Genomic DNA, 25,582 nt, shown 5'->3' with positions numbered 1-25,582 from the left:
CTTCAGTTAAACAAAAATTCTACAATTTTAAGCTTGAAAATTGAAATATACTTCGAACAAAACATTTATCTTTCACCTTCATGATGCTAGAGCCTTGTATCAAAGTTTTAATTTCCCCCAAATCAGAAAAAAGGTAATTTCCCCTAAAACCTAGATTGATCCCTGGGTCTGTAATATTAAAACACCAGTGGAACATTGCTTTTGTCCATAACAAACTATTACAGATTATACAGTCTCAATAGTAACATATCATGCTTGATTGGTTCAGTTCTGTACAATGTAAACATCAGACTGTCAAAAACCTTATAAACAGTACTGTAAACCACAGTATGTTCATCCTCGGGCCTAAACAAGGGAGATAATTATGACTTGTTCAATGAGTATAGTTGCTTTACTTATTGTGTCAACAACAACAACAGAATCTGTGTTTTAAATACTACTGCAACACATCCTGGTGAATGAATAGCAAAATGAACTATTTGCCAAGGCCACTTGATCTGAAATCTGTCAAAATTGGATTATCTTGACATTTGCCAAAAATTTTGACCATAAAAAAAGGCTTTTACAAAAAAAACTGTATAATCACACTCCTTCAATCCTATATTATTTTGCAGATTCTTTGTCCAGTCATGATTTGTGGAATCTGAAAATTGTCACAAATGCATAGAAATACAAATATTCACACATAAACATATATCCAGACCATATTATGCAATAGATTTATAGTCCACTTCATTATTTAAGCTGCACCATCGAGTACAACATCTCAATCAACACTATTTCGTTTTCGGTCGGACGTCATTTTCAGTTCTTACATAAGAAACTTCATGGCAAGCATATATGTAATCTAATGTTGCTTTTGACTTGAATGTGCATGGTAAGTTTCTATTCAGCCAGAAACTCCTGTATCCAGCATCGTATATATCCTTCAGAATCCACAAGCGATGCAGCCATAGAACCTTTTTATTAGTATAATTTGCATCCCAAAGGTGGTACTCAATGGCAAGCTGCTTGGGTAGCTGGCTAGAAGTTAACAGATCAGGTAAAACATCCCATTCCCAGTATTCTATGTCCATCTTGATAACATCTGGAATCTGGTAAAAATACAAATGTAAAATACATGTATAATAAATGAATCTCACGACAATATTTGAGGTATTCTTATACGAGGGACCCATGGGCCTAAATGGTCACCTGAAGTATAAAACTGTATAAACAGCAACTGTCACTCTATGTCAAGGCTTTCAGGCTTAGCCTTTTCATCATGGATCGAATGGTCTTCACCCTTATGTCATATCCATATTTGAAAACAGGAAGTGACACACAAACAGGAATTCCATGACATTACTGTTGATGATGTCACAAGATAATTGATGACATCAGAGTAACTTGATGTCATAATCTATGACACCCTCACTACTACATGTACCTACTGTTGATTCCACTGGGGAAACAAAGACAGAGTTTATCAATCCAGAATTCCTCCATCACCAGTCTCGCCAATTTAGACCCATCCCTGATGAAGGGCTAAGTCCGAAGACTTGGACGTAGAGTGATCGTTGCTATTTATTTTGTTATGTTCACTGTATGAACTTTGTCATAGACACTTTTTAGTGAAACTGTATTTGGTAGGGAGTCTGAGACAAAGTCGTGATCTGTCTTTTTTGTCTTCTTCTTTAAAACCACTAGACCATTCTAGGCAGGAGCTAGGAAAAGCTTTGAAAATATGCTGATCCAGTTGTGTTCATAGCCCTATGAACGCCGTTTCTTATGCTAATAATGCTCATAGAGAAACTTCCAGTAGAAATGTAAATGCAGATAGATGGCACACAACGATAGACAAAAAGGTGACCGAAACACTGCAGCTAAATAGAGACTTTTCTCACATGACTTAATAACATCTATATAATTAATATACATATAACATTGAAAATTTACAAGAGCAACTGAAAAAACCCATCAAAACAACAGACAAACATCAGACCTTTTCAAAAATCTAAAGACAAAACAAATTAATTCAGACCGTCAATAGATGTGTTTCCAATATCACAGGGGCAACATACAAAAATGTTTCCCTGGAGAATACTCTCAGGGCTCCATCATGCATACATGTACTTACAGTTTTATGTCCTAGTTCTGTCATTGTGTCCTTCAGATTCAACATCCTCCATTCTTTATTCCCAATCACATTACGTGATTTACTAGCGATACCAACGTCATGAAAGTACACGAAAGGTTTGGTACTTCTTTGGTAGCTTTCCTGGTTCATACTGTAAAATACACACAACCATTTACTGGTCTGGATAGGAAATAAACAGAATGATTTAAAAGATTTATAACGTTGACTTATTTATCAAAAAGAAACTGCATTTTGTAGTAAAACTAGATTTAACTTGAATCATTGGCTAAAGGATACCCCTACTCCCAACACATGTACAATGTTTGAAGCCCAGGCATTGAGTAGTTGTGGAGAATTGCTGCAGAAACACTGTATTTTAAAATTTGAGGTCAAGGTAAATGTCAAAACAAGGTCACAGTCACCTCATTTATGGTGCAACACACTGCTTTCCTTATAATACACAAAGATTGATGACTACATCATGAAACAACAGCTTAAAAATAAGCTCCGGAAACCATTATTTTTGTACTTGAGGTCAAGGTTAAAGGTCAAATTGAGGTCACAGTGACCTCTTTTTAGGATGCAACACACCACCTCCCCACAATGTAACTATATACAAAGCTTGATGCCAATCTTTAAAACCACACTCAGCACAGACAGACACATAGATGGACGGACAAAGCCAATACTGTTTACCCCAGACTTGATTTATAGAAGGGGTATAAAAAAACAAATATGTTGAAAAATAATTATAATTTTTATTGATTCAGAAAACATGCAACAGTTACAGGTGTCCGAAACTTTCTCAAATATGTTACTTTGAAGAATTTAAATCAGTCTTTTCTTGATTGTCAATTAAATAGATCAAATTTAAGTATCTGGGAGTTTCAAATATACCCGACCAAATAAATATAAAAAACAGAAGCACACAATTTAATTTGTTTGCAATTTGTAAATAATTTTTTTCCGCGACATAAATAGAACTAAAATATAGTGTTTTAGATGCTACTGAGATTTTAGATAAATAGATTTAGCTGGAGGTTAACTTCTGTGAGGCAGTAAGCAAATACATTTGTATCACTTGTTTATTATTAAATATTTTATTTTCTGACAGTGTCATATGTAGCATAATTAAGCTAATCTTACATATCTTGTACATAATGAATTTGTCAGTAACGTATTTGCCGTAAGTAGTGCCCTTCCCCCGTTTTTTGTGAGGAATTGAAAGTATATGGACCCCTCTCCCAGACCTGAACAGGCCCAGTCAATGATTTACAGTACTTGTTCTTTAAAGCAGAAGCTTTTGTCTGGTGATCATGACTTGATATCCTGTGGAGTAGATGAAAGTTTGATTAACAAACCTCCAGCCCCACCGCAATGTTTAAAATGTCCTTCCATCAATAAATGGTTACGTTGCTCAAGTTTTTGCCCCAAGTTTTTGACAAGTACACTTGTAGCTTTGATATCATACAAATTGTAACAAGCTGCTGGTCAGCGTACAGTGCTATACATGTATTGACATAGAGGATGTATCAAGAGTCATGAATAAAACATGGACATATATTCCATGTCTCACTTCAATCAATATACATATTTAAATTCTGGTTGTAGCAGATTGTGTTGTGGGCTGCAGAATACATTTTGTAAACAAGGATCCAAAACACATGCTAGATGTTTGGTTGCATTGAAATACGTGAGCTGTTACTGATCAAAGAGAAAAGAGTAAATAGATGACTTTGAGGGGGCTTAATTTAATCAAACACATGTACACTCTCGCTACACACAAATTTATCAACCTTGATTATTCTTTTTACTGGGTCTTGTGGAGCAATAGTGATTCCCTGCTCATCAGTGTTGGTGTAACTGGACGACATGACGTGATTTTATAGTGTTATCCTCTATTTATAATAGGATCGGCTGATCGATTATAATCGAAAATTGATCGGTTTGCCCTTTCTGATTCTGATATCGATTACATAATCAATATAATCAGTTTATTATTGATATAAACGTGTTAGTTCTGGTTCCTCTTTAACTGTAGATTTATCCCCATTAAACTGTAGATTTATTCCCATTAAACTGTAGATTTATTCCCATTGAACTGTAGATTTATTCTGATTAAACTGTAGATTTATTCTGATTAAACTGTAGATTTATTCCCATTGAACTGTAGATTTATCCCCATTAAACTGTAGATTTATTCCCATTAAACTGTAGATTTATCCCCATTAAACTGTAGATTTATTCCCGTTAAGAAGCCAATTTAATATCTTACCTTGGGTCAAATGAGTGGACTTCACAGTCAAAATCCTTAGCTACAGCATCGTCAAAGGTAAAGTCGTAATTAATCCTGTAAAAATCAAAATAGACGGGTATTTCAAAACAAGACTGAAAATAACATGTATAATGTACCGATAACTGTATCCGATGAAAAAAAAATTGAAAGCTCATTTCATTCGCCACCTAACTTCTCAATTCTTTCAAAATCCTTTTTGCTCTTTTTGTACATTTTCCTCAATTTATTGCCAATCTCCTTTATCAAGCTAAATTTTCTCTGAACAAATCATCGCTGCATATAACAAGGTTTTCCTGTACATTTACAAATTTAAACTTAGCTTGATGTCACAAGTACTAGCAAGTTGTTTGATCTGTCCATTAAGTTGCCCAACTGTCTTATAAACTATTCATTTATTGGACAGTTGTGACATCACAGCCTTGAGGACCGAAGGCCAGGGACAAATAGGGGTTAAGTTAATCTGGCAATATTGCTGCAAAAAAAATAACTTCTACTGATTTCAGTGATATTGATCAATTATGGACTTTTGTCGTGATGAGTATGTGGTTATGTGGACCTGAGAAAGTGATTAACCGAGATGAAGGCAAGGTCAATATCACTTTCTCAGGTCAATATAACCAGAACTGAAATTTAAGTCCATTACTGTTATGTTTGTATGCTTATATGTTATACATACTAAATAATGTTTTAATTATTAAAAAAGATGGAAGGTAGGAAAACTGAACTGAGGAAATAACTGTGTTTGACAGAAAATATTGTGACGTCACAATTGAAATAATGTCATAAAAATTGATATTGACCTGATGTTTCTAAAGAACAGAAACACAGAGTCGATATCACAAATCACCGACCTCCACATGGTTGTGATCCAACCAATGAGAATGTAGGAAAACTCTGTGTTAAATGATACGTATCAATTATAGCCTTTGGCTGAGGTCGATAAATCCAGGTATCGACCTCAGCCAAAGGCTACAATTGTTTTATTATTTTCAAAACAGTAGTGTTAGCAATCTGAAAAACAATCACAGCAAAATTCTACAGAAGCGGGACGACGCGTTTGTTTGGAGTCACGTCATTTTTAGAAACACCCAGTCCTTCAACAAAAATCACACGCTCCAAGTCAATATCGGTTTTTATCGATGGACACGTGATGCACTCCTGGCCAATAACTTGTCGGGAATAATATGAAAAAAAACCAAAGACACTTAAGGATCAGTGGTTAGCAATCCCATCAACACAATGGAACTTTTCCTAATGAGAAAGTCACTTCCCTACAGTAATAAGAACCAATACCGACTCTGTTGGAAATGGTACTATAGCCGCTAAAATCTACACCTTTGTTATTGTTTAAAATCGTGTTACTTATATTTTTAAACATTAATCATTTCCGTTCCTCTTCCGTGTGTTGTTTAAATCCTTGGTCGTATAATCCAAGATACTGTGGACGAAAGTTCTTACATTATTTGTCAGGTTGCTCCAATCTTTTCAGACCATTTTTTGCTAATTTTCAAATATCCAGATATTACACTCCATCATATTTGTCTGTATTAATGGGAAGACTCAACCTTTTGAATATTTTGGTTTTTCTTCTTACAGTTGAACTGCTTTGCTTCCGTTTTCTTTTCCTTTTCACTCATTATTTTGTGTATGAAGTCTATGGTGTCATCCTCAGATATATATATTAGTAAATGTGGCCACATTGAATGGAAAGTGTTTTGCCTTATTTTCCTTCACCCTACTCAAAATTCACTTGTAGACAATTGATACCAAAATAATTTCTTAACCACAACAAAATATTTTGAAGCATCAATGTCAGAAGAAAATTTGTAGATTAAGCCCAATTCATGATCATGCAATGAATCAAACAAGCATTAATTATAACGTCCCATCACCTTACCTGTCCAACAATTCAAGTTATTAATAAAATGAGTATGGTCCATTTCACACACCTGAATACCTGCATTAAGTAAGTGAGGGGTCCAACATGTACTATATATGGTTTTAAGTAAGACATCTACCTCAAACTACCTAAAACATTACCTCAAGCTAATATCCTTAGAAGATAAAGGGAGATAATTTCTCAGATTGCACTGAATGCCATGTTTATTTTTTTAATGATGACATTTATTGATGTTTTTTTTTCAACTTGCCATTTTTTATTTATGTATTCGTTGAGGGAATTCTACAAGTTAATTTTTATCTTTATAGCCATTGTTTAACTCCTACTGTTTGTCAAAATTGAACTTGTAAGTTTTCACTTGAATTCCTCAGTACCCTGAATAAAAGCACTGTTGTTTGGATTTTATGCTTACCCAAAGGAATAGACCTGGCATTTCCCGGGTGTCAGAAACTGTTTCTCTACACACAGGTCCCATCCGCCATCATTCCGGTTCCCGAGCCGGATAGGTCTCTTGCATATAGTCTGTACTGTGCTTAGGTACCTGTCAATCGAAGTGAGTTGTCATGGTGATATAATCGAAGTATTATGCATGAAAATCTCATTTGAGTTTTAATTTATAAGTACATTGTACACTTTATATCAATCAACAGTTGAGTTTACCATAGTGGCCATAATGAGTGCCCTGCCCCTAAAAGTGACCCTGACCCCCTTTTTTTGAGGAGGTGAAATTACGTAGACCTTTGCAAGTCCTGACCAGACCCAGCGAATGATTCATAGTACTTAATTTAAATGCTTTACTTAAGAGAGTTATATGTGTGCATGGTGAGCATGGCTAGACTTTCTTTGAAGTTGATAAAATATTTGATTTCCAAATCTCCAGAAACACTGGAAAGTTTATTATATCCTTTGCTGACAACAATGGTTGCTGTCACACAACTTTTTCTGCCGTAGCTCACATTTTATTATCCTAATAAGTGCCTTCAGTTTAAAGCAGCTTTTAAGTGCCCTGGGTGCTATAATTACAGCAATTACGGTATATCATATCTAATACACAATAAATTTGTATCATTTTACATGTTAACAAATCAATTTGTAATTATTTCTCTACTGCTGAATAAAAAGATCAGTAGCTGATGCTAACTTGGACTGTATCAGAGTATTTCTGTTTAAATGTTAATTCATTACTGAGGTTAACAGTTTTTATAAATTATTTTCAAACAATCTTAGCTAAGTGACTTTTCTCTCTAATAATTATAATGTCAATTCACCCATCTTGGAAATATGCAGGAAAACAACGTTATACTGCCTGATGCCACCATTTGTTCTGAGAAATTTTGGCGTTATAAAGGGGTACTGGCATTAAAATGAGAAGAAAGTATAAATGAGAAATAAGGACAAGAGAAAACAGGAATTTGGGATGTGTTGGCAATTAACAAAGCTGTAAATGAAATAATGGGCATTATAAAGGGGTAACAGCATTAAAATGAGGGCAAAGTATAATTGAGTAATGAAGAAAAAGAGAAAACAGGACTTTGGGATGTGTTGGTGAATAGCCACGTTGCAAATGAAATGATGGGCATTATAAAGGGGTAACGGCATTAAAATGAGGGCAAAGTATAATTGAGTAATTAAGAAAAAGAGAAAACAGGACTTTGGGATGTGTTAGTGATAAGTTGCAAATGAAATGAAGGGCATTATAAATAAATGAGGTTTTACTGTAGTCATTCAAAGGATATGTGATAAGATCAGCCATTAAAAGCTGTCAAGGGTCCCTGTCCCACTGCACTCTGTTTTTTTCATATGTAGAGTAACCTCCCCTTAATTTCATTCTGCAGATATAATGGCATAACACAGTGGGGACAGGATTCTCCCCTTGATTGGTTAGCTCAGTCCATTAGAGAAATATATACACATGTAACAACCTGAAGTTCAGCATTCAAATCCCGGTCTAGCATGCTGATTTTTTTGTCTCGCTGCCACGAAGTATTGGAATCGAGAATAAGGGGTTGCTTTTCAAGCGACGGCAGTGGTGTCAACATTAAGTGTTTTGCATTTCAGTTACTTTCACTGAACCAAACTTGGACCATAGATGCATAGTACATCCCAACCCATACATCAAATGCTGGATGGGGCCTACTTTTCATGGTCCATTGACTTTGTCAGCATCTCCATCAGGATTTAGTTTTCGCATTTAAGTTAGTTTCTCTGAAATTTCAAGTGCTAGACCAACCAACCTTGACATGTGCATTGATGATAAAACCGGGGCAAAGGCGAGACATCTCAATCTGAATGGCTAATATTTACCATCAGAACACTATCTTAATTATTTTTCATAAAAGTCCTTCAATGTATCATTTCCTTTTCAAGAAAGCATTTACCAAAGTACAGCCATGCCAGAAAAACAGTTTCCTATGTGTAGTTAGTTTCCGGTAGTGTTAAGGAGATCTTTAAATGAACATATTTAACTCTTAGACTGCTAAGCAAGATTTACCTCCCCTTAGACCCAGCCACCAAGTAATTTCAGCTAACGAGGTTTTTAATTAGTGTATTTTATTTAAAAAATCGTAACTTTTTTGTGTTTCATTTGATTGCAATAAGACTATGGTATGTTTTTGAGTTTGAAGTAAACTTTCATTTGCAACCAACTTTGTTTTGAAGTGTTGTCATTTATTCGAGAAATGGGGTGTTGAACAACAAAAACGAANGAAAAAAGTAAGATGCATGATAAGAACTCACATTTGATAAAGTTTTTCCAAGTCCTGCATTGTCATCGCACACATCTCATCCTTCCCCGGTAACAGGTACAGTTCGGTATTAAAATTGTACTCGTAGTTTTTTGTTGTGCGGTTCATACATGTGTAAATGCCTTTTGGAATATTCTGATACTACAAATGAAAGGATTTTAAGTATACATTTCCATCAACTGAAAAAAGATTTCTGCTGAACACTATTCATGGTACCTTCTGGCCAAACATGACTTCTGGCGTAATAGAAATTAAAGATGGAACGTTGAAAAATATACCCCATACTAGACCTGCTATACCAGCCCCTAAGTTATTATGAAGAATTTTTCGATTGCATTTTACCACTAGCTTATCTCCCCCTAGTTAAGAACAAGAAACAGACATCCAAGTCATCAAATAGAGAATTAGCTAGCTGATTTCTTCCCTCAGAGAAAAAAATGACAAGGGGGGAAGAAATCAGCTAACCAATAGTTTTCCCCTAGTTACTAATACAGATGTGGGGGGGGGGGATCAGCTTACCAATAGTTTTCCCCAAATTACTAAAACAGAGGGGGGAGGGGAAATCAGCTAGGCAATAGTTTCCCCCTTGTTACTAATACCGAGAGGGGAAAGAATCAGGTAGCCTTTAGTTTCCCCCCTGATTACTGATACAGAGGGGGGGGGGAAAGAATCAGCTACCAATAGTTTCCCCCTTAGTTACTAATAGAGATGGGGAAAGAATCAGCTAGACAATAGTTTCCCTTTTAGTTACTAATACAGAGGGGGGAAAGAGTCCGCTAGACAAAAGTTTCCCCCTAGTTACTAATACAGAGAGTAGGAAGGAATCAGCTAGCCAATAGTTTCCCCCTAGTTACTAATACAGAGAGGGGGGAAAGAATCAGCTAGACAATAGTTTTCCCTTAGTTACTTATACAGAGAGGGGGGAAAGAATCAGCTAGTCAATAGTTTCCCTTTTAGTTACTAATACAGAGGGGGGAAAGAGTCCGCTAGACAAAAGTTTCCCCCTAGTTACTAATACAGAGAGTAGGAAGGAATCAGCTAGCCAATAGTTTCCCCCTAGTTACTAATACAGAGAGGGGGGAAAGAATCAGCTAGACAATAGTTTCTCCTTAGTTACTTATACAGAGAGGGGGGAAAGAATCAGCTAGTCAATAGTTTCCCTTTTAGTTACTAATACAGAGGGGGGAAAGAGTCCGCTAGACAAAAGTTTCCCCCTAGTTACTAATACAGAGAGTAGGAAGGAATCAGCTAGCCAATAGTTTCCCCCTAGTTTCTAATACAGAGGGGGGAAAGAATCAGCTAGACACTAGTTTCCCCCTAGTTACTAATACAGAGGGGGGAAAGAATCAGCTAGACAATAGTTTCCCCCTAGTTACTAATACAGAGAGGGTGGAAAGAATCAGCTAGACAATAGTTTTCCCTTAGTTACTTATACAGAGAGGGGGGAAAGAATCAGCTAGTCAATAGTTTCCCTTTTAGTTACTAATACAGAGGGGGGAAAGAGTCCGCTAGACAAAAATTTCCCCCTAGTTACTAATACAGAGAGTAGGAAGGAATCAGCTAGCCAATAGTTTCCCCCTAGTTACTAATACAGAGGGGGAAAGAATCAGCTAGCCAATAGTTTCCCCAAGTTACTAATACAAAGGGGGGAAAGAGTCAGCTAGCTAATAGTTTCCCTCTAGTTACTAATACAGAGGGGGGAAAGAATCAGCTAGCTAATTGTTTCCCCAAGTTACTTATACAGGGGGGATGGGGGGAAGAATTAGCTAGCCATTAGTTTCCCCTTTACTACTTATACAAAAGGGAAAAGAATAAGTTAGCCAATGGTCCTCCCAACCCCTGGTTACTAATTCAGAGTGGGGAAGACTCAGCTAGCCAATTGTTTTGCCCAAGTCACTAATACAGAGGGGGCAAAGAATTAGCTAGCTATTGTTGGTTTCCCCACATGTTACTCATACAGAGGGGGGGGGGAAGAATCAGTCAACCAATAGTTCCCCCTCTTTTAAAAATCATTCCATGGGGGAAAGAATCTGCCTGCAAACAACCCTCCTGCTCCTCCCCCATCCATCCACAAATCAATTCCAAGGGGGTAGAGAACCGTAGTTCCCCCCTCCTTAAAAATCAATATCAGCATGCTAATAGTTTGCTCCACCCTAAAAATCAATACAAAAAAATGAAGATAGGGAAAAAGTCAGCTAGTTATTTTCACAGGGAGGAAAAAAAAATTAGCTAGTTGTTTTTTTGCCCGCAGAAACTTTCAGCGGGGGGGGGGGAAAGAAGTGGCTGTTACGTATACACCAGTATGAAAATTTAAAACAATGACGTTCAAAAATCCATATATTTTCATTTTTACTTTATAGAACAATTGTTTGATTTTATGCATTTGTTCTTGAATAATTAATTCATTACTGTGTTTTGTATATGCGTCGTCCTTTAAACAAAGTTGGCGGAACAACCTTATTTAAATGAAATTCAGGCGCCAAGAATTGAACGTAATCATTCAAGCGTTTGACGCAGGGGAATTCTCCATGTTATCCGAAGCAAAGCGACACGACTCTCATTGAACAAGGTTAATCCATAACATCATAAGTTTTTGCTTTCATACTCAAATGAAATGCATTCCTGCTGGTAATGTTCATAAAGTGGGTTGAAGCACAGATGTAAATAAAGAAGGATTGAGCAGCATTGTTTGCAGTGTTCATGCTGGTATGAATGCAAATTGGTTACATACACATGTACATATTTATCATGAAGCCGGGCGCTAGCGTTGTTCAACCCTTATATCATTTTGAAAAAGATTGCATACAAACTAATTTGTCTTGATTCATCCAAGCTCTTTCAGGATATGTGGCCAATTAGGACTTAAATATACAATGTACAACTCCCAACAGAATGTGGTTTATAAACCTTCAATAATTAGCAAGTTTATGAGTATAAGCATCACCGAACGGAATACGTACAGCATCTGGATTCAAATCATCAATTCCTGGGTTTTTTCCAGTAGATTTTGTATTTTGTTTTGAGAATAGATGGCTTGTATGTATCCGGTTCCAGGTTAATAATGCAAACACCACGGCTACTCCAATGATCATCATCTTCAGATATGGCGACCTCATCTTGGAGTGGCAGCTGTAAGAGAAAAGAATGATCCTTAAGGACTCAGTTTAAAATCACAATCGATAATATGTTTGTAATCGGAAGGAGTAAACCGATCGATGATCGATTGCATAATCAGTTCATAATTTTATGGGACTGAATACCCAAATAAAGTGAGAACACTACCATAACATAAATAGACAGAGTTGTTACCTATACACTACCATAACATCAATAGACAGAGTTGTTAACTATACACTACCATAACATCAATAGACAGAGTTGTTAACTATACACTACCATAACATCAATAGACAGAGTTGTTAACTATACACTACCATAACATCAATAGACAGAGTTGTTAACTATACACTACCATAACATCAATAGACAGAGTTGTTAACTATACACTACCATAACATCAATAGACAGAGTTGTTAACTATACACTACCATAACATCAATAGACAGAGTTGTTAACTATACACTACCATAACATCAATAGACAGAGTTGTTAACTATACACTACCATAACATCAATAGACAGAGTTGTTAACTATACACTACCATAACATCAATAGACAGAGTTGTTAACTATACACTACCATAACATCAATAGACAGAGTTGTTAACTATACACTACCATAACATCAATAGACAGAGTTGTTAACTATACACTACCATAACATCAATAGACAGAGTTGTTAACTATACACTACCATAACATCAATAGACAGAGTTGTTAACTATACACTACCATAACATCAATAGACAGAGTTGTTAACTATACACTACCATAACATCAATAGACAGAGTTGTTAACTATACACTACCATAACATCAATAGACAGAGTTGTTAACTATACACTACCATAACATAAATAGACAGAGTTGTTAACTATACCAGGTACATAAGGTTTCGTTCTTTTTAGGGCAATTTTTATTCAGTTTCATCAATCATATAGTAAAAATCATAAGAATATATGACTTTCAACACATTTTTTACGTTGAAATCATTAATTATTAACACTTTGATTTTAATGAAGAACCAATTTTTTTTAAATGGAATTTGTAATCAATAATCAGAATCGGAAAGGACAAACCAATCAATTTTCGATTATAATTGATCATCAGACCATCACTAATGAAAAGATATATTAATTTATATAATTTTTTAATTGTTTGCTTCTGTCCAATTTTTGCTTAGGTTTTTGTTTTTCCTTTTAAAATCCTTTTTATCCTCGTTGTTTTTTTGTGACATCCTTGATATTTTAGAGGTTTGGTTCACTAATGTAAGTTCTTACTTGAAGGCACAGGTTATCTAAGGTAAACAAAAATAGCAGATCAACCGATATTATGACCTTTCCACCAAACCCTCCGAATTATGGTAATTATTTTGATAATTATTTTATGTTTTTGTGACCGATTGATTTTGATAAATAAATCTTAATGCCAAACACTCTGGAAAATTTGTATTAATGATAAAACTATATCACTGAAATTCATATACAGTATGTATATAAATTCAAAGGTAGAAACCTGTTACACTTTTTAGCTTGTCTATTAGAAGAATAGGGGGGTTAATGTAACATCCTCACGGCGTCAGCGTCCCACTTCAAGTGAGCCATTTTAGGTTTGATTACCCACAATATGTAAGGTCATTTTACTTATATGACCTTATACTTAAATATTTGTATATACATCTGTATAGCACACCCTGTAACTTTCCTTTAGCCCAGATTTTGTAGATGTAATGGTTCACCAACATTGTCTACAACAAAATATAATTCTAAAACTAACAATACCAGATTAGCAACCTATTTTGGACACACAGTAGTCCAGTGGTAGGACGCCAGGCTCGTGACTGCACGGCACTGTGTTGTATCTTTGAGCAAGATAGTTTACTCCACTTGTTCCAGTCTACTCAGCTGTAAATGAGGATGTGGTTGCAATTGGGCAGTTCTAGAATTGTTGAATGCTAGCTGTTAGCGCCAAAATGGCAGCACTGGCTGTATGCTCCTCAGGGAGTTGAGAAAGATGTTGGCTGGTTGTAAAGGCCCTACAACCACAGATAATAATTTGTGAACCGCTTCAGTAATCTCTGGTCATGACTGCTGATTGGCGACAAACAATAGCTAGGTCTTGTAACATTGTTATTGTTAGACTGGAGGGCATAACCAACGTGCGAGGCCGTTATTATATTAAATCACTTGTAATTCGTGTTAGTTTTTAGATACACTCTTAAGGTCCGGGGTTTAAACACAATGGTTGCAACTACCTATAATGTAATGTAACAATATCATTAAATAAGGGATGCATCAATTTTTTTGTATTTTTTTGTTATTGTTCATTTTTCATTTTTAACATAATATCTAAACATGAAAAAAGTAGGTTCTCACATGCACACACACACACACACACACGCATACACACGAACATACATGCTATTTTTATTTTTTCTCTTTGCTGTTTCCTCATTTATAATCATAGCAGATCATAAATGCTATTGAATATATATTTTAAATTACTGTATTCAAAACCTATAAGCAAGAAACTAATTATTCAAATCATCAGAGAATTGTTCCTTTGGTAATTAATTCCTTACCTTTAAAATCCAAAACATTTGATTGAACACAACATTTTTTGTTCAGTTTTCAACAAAGAACTCTTTGTGGGGTGTATATAATGTACTGGCAACAGCCAGGGTCACCTGAGAACGGGTGTCTCAGCACACAACGCCCCAAGAGAAAGCATATAGGGAAAAAAGAAGACAAGAAAAGAAAAAGAAAAGATCATGAAGGCAGCAGATCAATCTTGATATCTTACATGTCTTCTTTTTTAGCAATAACTGTAAAACAGGCAATAAATAGCCAATACCCAATTACTATAAATAGCGTCAAAATTGTCTCCAAACAATATATCTATTAGTATTTCAGATATATAAATGTAAAATTATACAAAACTGATAGCATTGTCTAATAAACAAAGCATGTGAAGCAGCATCCATACCTGACCTTCCCCTCAAACCTGTGGCTGTTATAAGTGTATATCCAATATGGCTACAGATCGTGCTGATCGCCCGATTAACATAGTCAGCCCAAACAGGCCAGGTAAATGCTGTTGTAACACTGACCCAGGCTTGCCTTTGTACTGGGTATCCAATACAGTGCTAGTAGTAAAAATAGAAAAAAAGAACTAGGCGCATTCATGTCCCCCCACAATGGGACAAAATTAAAGGTACACAAAGTTAAAGATTTTTTGAAGGAACTCCTAGTAGCCTAAGGTGTAGTAACACCTTCATATAGAGCTTTAAGCAATTCAAGTGTTTTTTTTCTTTTTTGGTTTTACCATAACTATAAGGATTTTTTAAAGAACAAAATCAGATGTCATCGACCTTGCCTTGGGTTCAGTATAGATAGGTTTCTCTAAGGCTGGGAATGTAAGTGTATACATTGTAAAAAAAATATACACAAAATTAAGTGGAGCAACGTTTATTCACAGCGAAGATTGTGTATAGTATGTAATAACACCATCATATACACAAGATGGTGTACTGTGATAACACCATCATATACACAAGCTGGTGAACTGTAGTAACACCATCATATACACAAGATGGTGTACTGTAATAACACCATCATATACACAAGATGGTGTACAGTAATAACACCATCATATACACAAGATGATGTACTGTATTAACACCCATCATATACACAAGATGGTGAACAGTAATAACACCATCATATACACAAGATGGTGTAAAGTAATAACACCCATCATATACACAAGCTGGTGAACACCATCATTTACACAAGATGGTGTACTGTAATAACACCATCATATACACAAGATGGTGTATAGTATGTAATAACACCATCATATACACAAGATGGTGTAAAGTAATAACACCCATCATATACACAAGCTGGTGAACACCATCATTTACACAAGATGGTGAACAGTAATAACACCATCATTTACACAAGATGGTGTATTGTAACAACACCATCATATACACAAGATGGTGTGCAGTAATATTACCATCATATACACAAGATGGTGTATAGTATGTAATAACACCATCATATACACAAGATGGTGTACTGTAATAACACAATCATATACAAGATGGTGTACAGTAACAACACCATCATATACACAAGATGCTGTACAGTAATAACACCATCATATACACAAGCTGGTGTACAGTAATAGCACCATCATATACACAAGCTGATGTACAGTAACAACACCATCATATACACAAGATGCTGTACAGTAATAACACCATCATATACAAATTCAACATTACAGACTTGACACCATCATATACACAAAATGATGAACAGTATGTAAAATCACCATCTTTTTTATCACAGCGGTCACTATCAAAATCAAATATATATTTACACATATCCTACCTGTCAACAGCTGGTCTATAATAGAAATGGAAGGCGAGGAGTATTCATTTCACTGTTTAATGGTTAACTGTTACAGAGATAGTCGCCCAGTACTTATTCAGCAACTAGACACACTACCCAACTTTACCCAGATACACTGTGTGATGACTTCGATGAGTGGAGTGGGGATAAACCACTTTTTGACGACAATGATGAGTGGGGTAGGGATAAACCAATATTTGACAACGTACATTTAATGTTTACCATCAGTGGAGACCAAAACCGACAGAACTTCATGAATGTGATGGGGTCAACTAAAAAGGAATAAAGTGTAGTACAAATGTCACTCTCAGTCCCAATATGTCGGCCTCCTAAAAGATTAATATTTACATATCCTTGCAAAACAAAAGGATCAATCCCCAGGTGTTGTTTCCCTGTTTTTTCTGTGTTTATGCTTTATATTCAGACATATATTACATGCATCAGACATCCTAAAAAGTTGTACTTTTTTTTATATATATGTTTCCATGATTTTCTCACTGAAGAAAACTTTTTGACAATTAATTTATAATATACAGCATATAATATACAGCATATATTCTGGACATTTATGAAGCTTTTGAGATGACCCCTCCAATATTGATCAAGTCCATCACAGATGTTAGAACTGGCCTTCACATTGTATAATGTATACCATCGGAGTAATCCATTGTTCCCACATCCCTAGGGTTCAGTTCAGCAGGTGAAAGTGGTCAACAGCTTGCAATTGACTGGAATATTAATGTCCTTGATGAATCATAATGGTGCCTGGGAGAGAAACTTGATAATGGAAGCCAGCCTTTATATGTTCTGATGAACTTTCACAATCAAAAAGCTTTCAAATTTATCCACAAATAAGCCCATATCTGGTTCATATAACAAGCCCTTCCATATCTATGACAGCTGGATCAGGAGCAAAAGATAATGAATTGGTATGTCATTGCCTGTAATACGTAAGCCCAGTATGTGTAAGTGTTGGTTCTTCGTTTAGTGCAGGTGTAACAGGAAAGGAAAATGCACAGCAAGACCGGAGTTTGAACCCCGGTGAGGACCCTTCAATATCTAGACAGACGCTCTACCAATTGAGCTACCTGTTCGCTGGCGATTTGCCCTGTGAGTTCGGTTCCATCACATTCCTCCCGCTTTTTTCTAAGTCTTCGCCCCCGAAGACACAATTATTTACAACCCAGGTTCAGGTATCCCCTTGCCATGCATACAAGGGTTGGTCACAAGCACCAATGTAACAGGAGAGGAAACTGCCAAAGGCAAGGCCAGACAGGGGCTGCTACACGGGATAAATAACATCTGAAGTTCATAGACTTTTCAATTGTTCTGTAAAATATTTAGGAATGCTTGCTAGGTTCATTCTTTTACGTATTCCTTTATATAGCTTTTCAATTGTCAGTTGTAAAATCCTAGGGAGGTTTGTGATTGACAGAACTTCAGGCTCCTATGGACAAACAGTAACTGCTCTTAATATATATATATTTCAGAATCTCTTGACATCTTTAAAACAAACTTCATTCGATAAACCGTTAGGATTTCACACACATGACTACACCCTTCCTCTGCCATGCACACACTTACACAACCCTACACTGCATCAGGGATGTGTAGTGGTCTACTACGCATCCCTGACTGCATGAAGAGCGTCAAATTATTCGGTAGCCACAGAGACGTATGTATGCATTTTACAACGCCCCGCACTATATATATGACTTACCTTATAGTTAGCTTTTCGTACACTGTTCAGCCCAATATATATATATATAATTCCCCAGCTCAACCCAAGAGCACTTTCAGCTTGAAGCAAAATACGACTGCTCCAGTATACGGCACGGACTTAGATCTAATCTAATTCCGTGGTATCGGGTTGATCAGTGGAGGGTGCTCGCGGCCATCATCACTAGTCATTGTGTAGTGGTGATGAAGTCGAGCGTCATGCTATATTGATTTTGATAGCTTCCCCAACTTTAATTAGAAGACGAACTTCGTCTGAAAGAGCACAGGGACCTGGATTTTTTTTACATCTATGTTTGGACCTAACTAGGGCGTTCAGAGTAATTTTACATGTTTTAGTCGATCTAAAGCTGTAACAAATTATCAGGCCCCTGTATGAAAGAGGATGACCCTTATATTGTGGACCACTTGATTATATCAGAGACGTATATTACACATTATACGTCTCTGATTATATATAGGCTATTCCGCTTTCTACTGGTTCATAGACTATATTATTTATTTATTTCCTTGGTTTATCGGTTGCTTTGACATAAATGTCGACCATAATATGTTCTCGTTGTTATTTTGCATTCGTTTCGACTTTAGGGACGGGCACTCATCAGGGTGTAAAAATTAAAGTTCCAATTTAGCACTTTTATCATAAAATTCTTTATTATATAACGGCACGGACTTAGATAACAGCCCGTGGCGTTACATAATAATAAAAAATATGATAAAAGTGCTAAATTTGAACTTTGATCTAATATATCATTATATTCGTTATTTAGCGTATTTTAAACAACAAACTTTCATTCAATTTATTCCATTGTGTGACATAAATATAATTAATATCCTGGAACTATTTGTGCAAATTGTTTCTCCTTAACTTGTGTCAATTAGATAGTTCTATTTATGAAACTTTTCCTTTAAAGTCGACATGTGTCATTGTTGTCAGATTAACTCATGCATTTTACTTTGTCCATCTTATACCATGTACAGATTTCAGATTTTATTTCCAACACTTAGAGGCATGGAAATGTGTAACATGTAAAGGTTATTGCATGGTTTTCGAGTAACAAGGGATTTATTACACCCAAGTGAAGCGAGGGTAAGTGACGATAACTGGCTTACTGCATGCTTCCCAACTCGAACAAAACAGAAAAATTGAGTAAAAAACTGGAATTCCTTAGGGATTGATAAACCCTTACATTGAATATATGAAAATGGTTTCAATGTCTTGTACCTTTGCCATATCTTGAAAATTAAACTGAAAATGTAGTCAGAAATTCAACATTGTTTCCCGTATTCTGAACAGACCCCCTTACCTTCCCTGACACTGGACCTGGATAGTAATCCAAAAACACTTGTATCCATTATGAAGGATACACTCAGACTGGGCTATTGATAATCTTACCTGGTTATGATTGGTACTCACTCACACATGTACATGTAAGTAAATTATCTGCAGTGTAGGGTAGGTAAAAAGATTGTCCAGGTGAATTTTTTTTTACTCAACTTTTCTGATTTGTTCGAGTTGGGAAGCAAGCAGTAAGCCAGTTATTGCATGATTTCTCGTCACTCGGGACATATTACATGTTACTCGAAAACCATGCAATAACCTTAATAAAGGGGGATTATGTGTGAAATGCTTATCCTCTCAAGTGATACGGAAATCAATAACGCTGCCAACTCAGTAATTTTGTTTGTTTGTTTTTCAATCATGAAATGAACAAACAAAAATCCTTTTTTTCCCCCTTATTTTAATGTGTCAATTAAGTTTATCCTTTCCACTTTATTGACTTCATCGTTACTTACTTATTGATTATCTCCCCTTTCTTACAGCATTTGTGACCTCAGTCCACTGGGCATTCAGTCTCAGACAAAGGACAGCTAAATTGGCTTACCTGGTCGGGTACGGCCGGGGTCTGAAAGGCCGATTGCTATGAATGACAGATGTCACTCAAACCAATTACTGAACTGCTATTGTGTAAATGTACTTAGGACATGATCATGATTTGTAACTTCAGTTAGGAGTTGGGCGTCTCTCCTTTGTAATCTTCAAAGGACAGGTATCAGCCTAGCGATTGGTCAGGTGTTGTTTTTTTACCTGAGACCAATCCAACAGCTATCTTCGTGTCTTCAATTTTGCCATGACATATTCCAGGGGTGCAGAGAGCGAAAGTGAGCGTAACCTCTGGATATCGATAATGGTATAGTGCATAAACTTATCAATAGACCGTGAAAGCAGCGATAACACATTGTCATTCTATACATTGTGTCCGGTACAACGCACTGTGCACCAATTTCTGAACAACGAAAATGTAGTGGATGACAGTTATGTTTGAAGATGATGGTGACCTATTAAGCTATATACGGTACAAATCCTAGGTGGGAGGGAAGAGACTATGATACCAGTAGCAGTGAGAAACATGTATGGTACATTCATGATATTTTTATAGATACATTGTACACGTAACAAGATCCATCCAGGAAGCGATTCAACGGACGAAACCAGTCAGGTTGCCCCCTCTACTGGCCCCCTCAAATGTCACGATCCACGTGTAGTGCGCGAAGCCCCGGTTGTTTCCACCCACAGCCCCCTTCATCAGGATTCAGTGGTGTCAAAGCCAGGGGCGGGTCCAGGTGAGGGCGTAATGGGCGTACGCCCCGCCCCCCCCCCCCCCCTTTCAAAAAACAAAAACAAATATCGTAATCTGCAAATATTGTATTGAATATGGCAATTTATCATATTCATTAATTAAACACATAAACACCATGACACTTAAACTATAAAATACACATGCTCCAAGTCAGGAACCGTTACATTAGTGCATTTCACAATTATTTTATGTTTTTTAGCCAAAAAAAGGTCAAAAATTTTTTGCATAAAAAATAAAGATTTCATTCTACGCCCCCTCTTTCAAATATCCTAGAAACGCCCCTGGTCAAAGCTACATGCATTTAAATTAATCTTTGTCTCTCGTAACTCTTTTAGAGTGGCTTTCGTCATATGTTTTATGTATATGCGGAAGATGAGACTCAAATAAACTATCTGTATCTGACTGCCTTCATGCCTTAACGTCTGGCTCGTGGAGTGTCTGACAGGGCAGTCTCTTGGCGTTATCTGTCGTACAACTTAGCTTATTACCTAACGAAGTAGCATTGTACTGAGACTGAATGGCGTTAATTCCATGAGTTCGGAGATACCAATCAACGTCCATCTGGAAATCGATTGTTTTTCTATTATTTATAGATAGGCCGTCGTTATTACCACCCGAGTGTCAATAGCCGACCAAATAAATAATGCAGGAATTAATGATGTAACTAAAAATATCACAGATATATTTACTACGTCCGCCAACCAGTCATTCGGTCGCAAATCTGTTTACCGCGGAAACATTCATGAAAATAACAAACCATCGTAAACATCAAATTGTAAAAAGCTTCGAAAAGAATTTCACAAAGCCAAACAGAACTTTCGTAAATTAAAAAATGATATTAACAAGCACGCATTGAAAAGGAAAAGTCGTAATTGCAGGAAAGAGGTAAATAAAGCATACAAAACCTATGCATTCAACATGGAAAAGAAAATAAGAGATTCAGTAAAGGAGAGTCCAAAATTCCTATGGAATATTCTAAATAGGTTTTCGGGTAAACCAAAATCGTCAAAAGCTAATATACCAATAAACGAACTCTATAACTATTTAAAATAGTTAAATTCAGCTAGCTATGAGGAAGATAATAATGAAGAACTTCTAGAAGATATTGATAACGATGAAGTCTCTGAAGATCTCAATGCTGAAATTACCGAAACGGAAATTATTCGATCGATAGAAAGCTTAAAAAATAATAAAGCGAGCGGAATCGATGAAATTCGGAATGAATATATAAAAAATACTCTCAATCAGTTTTTGCCTTTATATATAGATTTTTTCAACATCATTCTCAACACTGGGTTAATACCCCAAGAATGGACAGTTGGTATTATTAATCCTATATACAAAAATAAAGGTAATCAGGGCGATCCGGATAATTATAGGGCGATAACTCGGGTGTCATGCTTGGGAAAAGTATTTACCTCTATAATTAATGGTAGACTAACAAAATTATCTGATAAAGTAAACCCGATATCCTCCGCCCAAGCGGGATTTCGAAAGGGATATTCCACTAATGAAAACATTTTTATATTGCATTCCCTAATTAGTTTATATTTTTCAAAGGGTAAAAAGCTATATTGTTCATTCGTTGATTTTAAAAAGGCCTTTGATACGGTGTGGCGAGCAGGCTTGTGGAAAAAATTACAAAATAGTAACATTACGGGCAAAATATTCAAAGTCCTTTATAATTTATATCAAAATACCAAATCATGCGTAATTATTGGTAATGATACATCCCACTTTTTCATGCGCAATGTCGGGGTTAAACAAGGAGAAAACTTATCGCCATTTTTGTTTTCCCTCTTTCTTAACGATTTAGAGGATTTTCTCAATCAACGTAATGTTTCTTGTTTGAATGAAGTGTATGCTCTTCTTGATCAAAATTTAGGTTTGTACTTAAAATTGTTTATTATATTATATGCTGATGATACAGTGCTTTTGTCAGAAACACCAGATGGCCTACAGAACGCATTGAATGAATTCCAAAATTATTGTAATATATGGAAATTAACAGTTAATACCCAAAAAACTAAAGTTTTGATTTTTGAAAAAAGAAAAAGTAAAAGAGACCATCACTTTACGTTCAATAATGAGATTTTAGAAATACAAGATTCGTACACATATCTTGGAATAATATTAAACTACAATGGTGTTTTTACAAAAGCCAAAAGTAAACTAACAGAGCAAGCAAAAAAAGCTCCATTCCTGTAGATCTTCAACTGAAATTATGTGATGCACTTGTGTCACCTATTTTATTATATGGATGTGAAATCTGGGGCTATGAAACTACAAAAAGTATCGAAAAAATACATCTACAGTTTTGTAAGGAAATTCTTAACATTCGGAAGAGCACCCCGAATTATATGGTATATGGTGAGTTGGGAAGGTATCCCCTAGAAATTGAAATCAGTGTTAGAATGGTTATGTTCTGGCATAAGCTCATAACGGGAGGATCGAAATTATCTAGTGTAATGTATAAGTTAATGTACAATTTGCACCAGAATTCTTTATTAATTTTTAAATGGTTAACTTATATACAAGATATCTTAAACAATACTGGATTTAATAATTTATGGACTTTCCAAATATCATGTACAATTAATAGACAATGCTTGAAAAATATCATTAAGCAGAGATTATGCGATCAATTCATTCAAAGTTGGTTTCATGATGTTGAAACCTCCTCGCGAGGGCAAGTTTACTACTTATTCAAATTTCAGTTTAATATTGAACCATATCTTTTAAAGCTAAATCGTAATGAACGAAAAGTGATATGTAAATTTAGAACATCAAATATAAAATTTCCTATAGAAACAGGAAGATGGAATAGAGTCTCACGCGAGGAAAGGTTATGTCCCCTATGTAATAACTGTGTTGGGGACGAATACCACTACTTATACCAATGTACTAATGTATCTGTTGTAGCTCTTAGACAACTTTATATACCAAATTATTATTATTATGTCAACCCAACTTATATCAAAATGAAAGGAATGTTCTCAATTTGTAACACGGTACTTTTAACAAAAGTAAGTAAATTTATACAAAGAGTAATCAGAGACGTATAATACATGTATTATACGTCTCTGGAGTAATGAAGCTACTTCATATCTAAAATAAGTTAGCTAAAACTATTATTGAAATGGGTTGTTATTGTATGAATTGTATCATGTGTCATATTATGTTAGTACTATTTCCATCAATGTATACTATGTATTATGTGACCTCTTGTTACGCACGTATACGTGTGGCGTGAGTGTAAAAATAAAACTTGAAAACTTGCCACGCGGGTGGTAATTGCTACGACCATTAACCCTTTCACCCCTATGTAACTTTAGTAATCTCTACCATGCATTGATCTGGATGAGTCCATTATGGTCTATAGTGTTGAAAGGGTTAAATTTAGTGCCGCTAAAGAATCATTTATGAACTATACAGCCAAATGGTGTTAGTGTTTGTCAAATCGGTCGTGCGGAACGTTTGCAACGCCCGTGGCATTCGCCTGCATGTCACATTCTTATTACGAAATGATGGTCGATTGCTGTCGACGACCGAATATTTTTTAAAAGAGTAAACTGACAATGTGTATATAATCAGGGACGTATATACTGCCTGTCCCTGGTATAAGTAACATAATACCAACTGGCATTCTTAACCCTATCCCCGATACTACAGTTGTTACGCTCAGCTCACTTGTAAATGCTCTCTGCACCCCTAGCTGGAATGTGTCGTGACAAAGTCTCTGTATGCGCCCTCTGGTGAATGACACACGTACGTACACTAGTTTTACTGGCAATGTTCATGAATAGGACAGCGCGACAGCGTACTGGTAAAAATGAGACATAAATGTATTCAAGTAGTGCAGAGAACGAAAATGAGCGTAACCCATGGAATGCTGGACGGAGAGTAACTGTGGATATTTAATGACGGTTCCCTATCGTGATAAATAATTAATTAACTTCGTTTCTTACTTAGAAATTTACATCACCTCAGTATTAACCACCGCTGTCAGTATGCCTTTTTAATAAGAATTCACGAACTATGTTACGTAACCTAGTAAAAATATACCTGTGTCAGGAAACCTGCGTTTTTGTCATAACCGTTCATTGGACGGGAATTTCTCCTTTTTGATTCGATTATTAATGATGCCGGACTGTTTTAAAGGGGCTGGTCGGGGGAAAAATGTCATATTTGCTAAAATGGCATACACATGTTTAAAATACCTTCTTATGAAATATACCGATTCAAATTTTGCTGAAATTCACTCCCTAAGAGTAAAAAAACCCAAGAGATCCCAGAGGGATCTTGGCGCCCACCTTTGTACCATCTTCATTAGTTCTTTGTCAGTTCGATCTTTTCTCTTCTTTCCTCTTATCTGTTTGATCGAGTCATGGTAACAGTAAATGCACCTTGAGGTAACTTTTGATCTAAACTTAATACTGATGTGTATGAAAGCCAACCTTCAAAGTGAGTTTGTCATTTCACATATTTACTAGTACAGTACTTAATGTGAAAGAAATATAATCGATCATTGCAATATGAGAAAGATCTGTTTAGTTCTTCTTTTAATCCATTTTGTTTTTATGATCAGTCTCAAAATATAACAT

General features: G+C 35.8%; 1 protein-coding gene across 3 annotated transcripts in view; it reads right to left on the bottom strand.

Moving 5' to 3' along the window:
* LOC110460412 (methyltransferase-like protein 24) overlaps positions 1-25,582 on the bottom strand; it is a 33,857-nt gene continuing 8,275 nt past the window's right edge. The window contains exons 1-7 of one of the 3 annotated variants that reach the window (XM_021513292.1): positions 18,320-18,410; positions 12,020-12,188; positions 9,052-9,200; positions 6,728-6,856; positions 4,395-4,469; positions 2,120-2,270; positions 1-1,094 (exon numbers count right to left, since the gene is read on the bottom strand). In XM_021513292.1, the coding sequence (XP_021368967.1) occupies positions 777-1,094; positions 2,120-2,270; positions 4,395-4,469; positions 6,728-6,856; positions 9,052-9,200; positions 12,020-12,175 (978 nt within the window). In that variant the 5' untranslated portion in view covers positions 12,176-12,188; positions 18,320-18,410 and the 3' untranslated portion in view covers positions 1-776. Of the gene's footprint in view, positions 1,095-2,119; positions 2,271-4,394; positions 4,470-6,727; positions 6,857-9,051; positions 9,201-12,019; positions 12,189-15,163; positions 15,265-18,319; positions 18,411-25,582 lie in introns of those variants that run through there. The other 2 variants (XM_021513291.1, XM_021513290.1) reach the window with 2 other exon arrangements.

The sequence above is a fragment of the Mizuhopecten yessoensis genome, unplaced genomic scaffold (genome assembly GCF_002113885.1).
Source record: "Mizuhopecten yessoensis strain PY_sf001 unplaced genomic scaffold, ASM211388v2 scaffold10389, whole genome shotgun sequence".
NCBI classification, from domain to species: Eukaryota; Metazoa; Mollusca; class Bivalvia; order Pectinida; family Pectinidae; genus Mizuhopecten; species Mizuhopecten yessoensis.
This window is presented reverse-complemented; position numbering and strand designations above follow the sequence as displayed.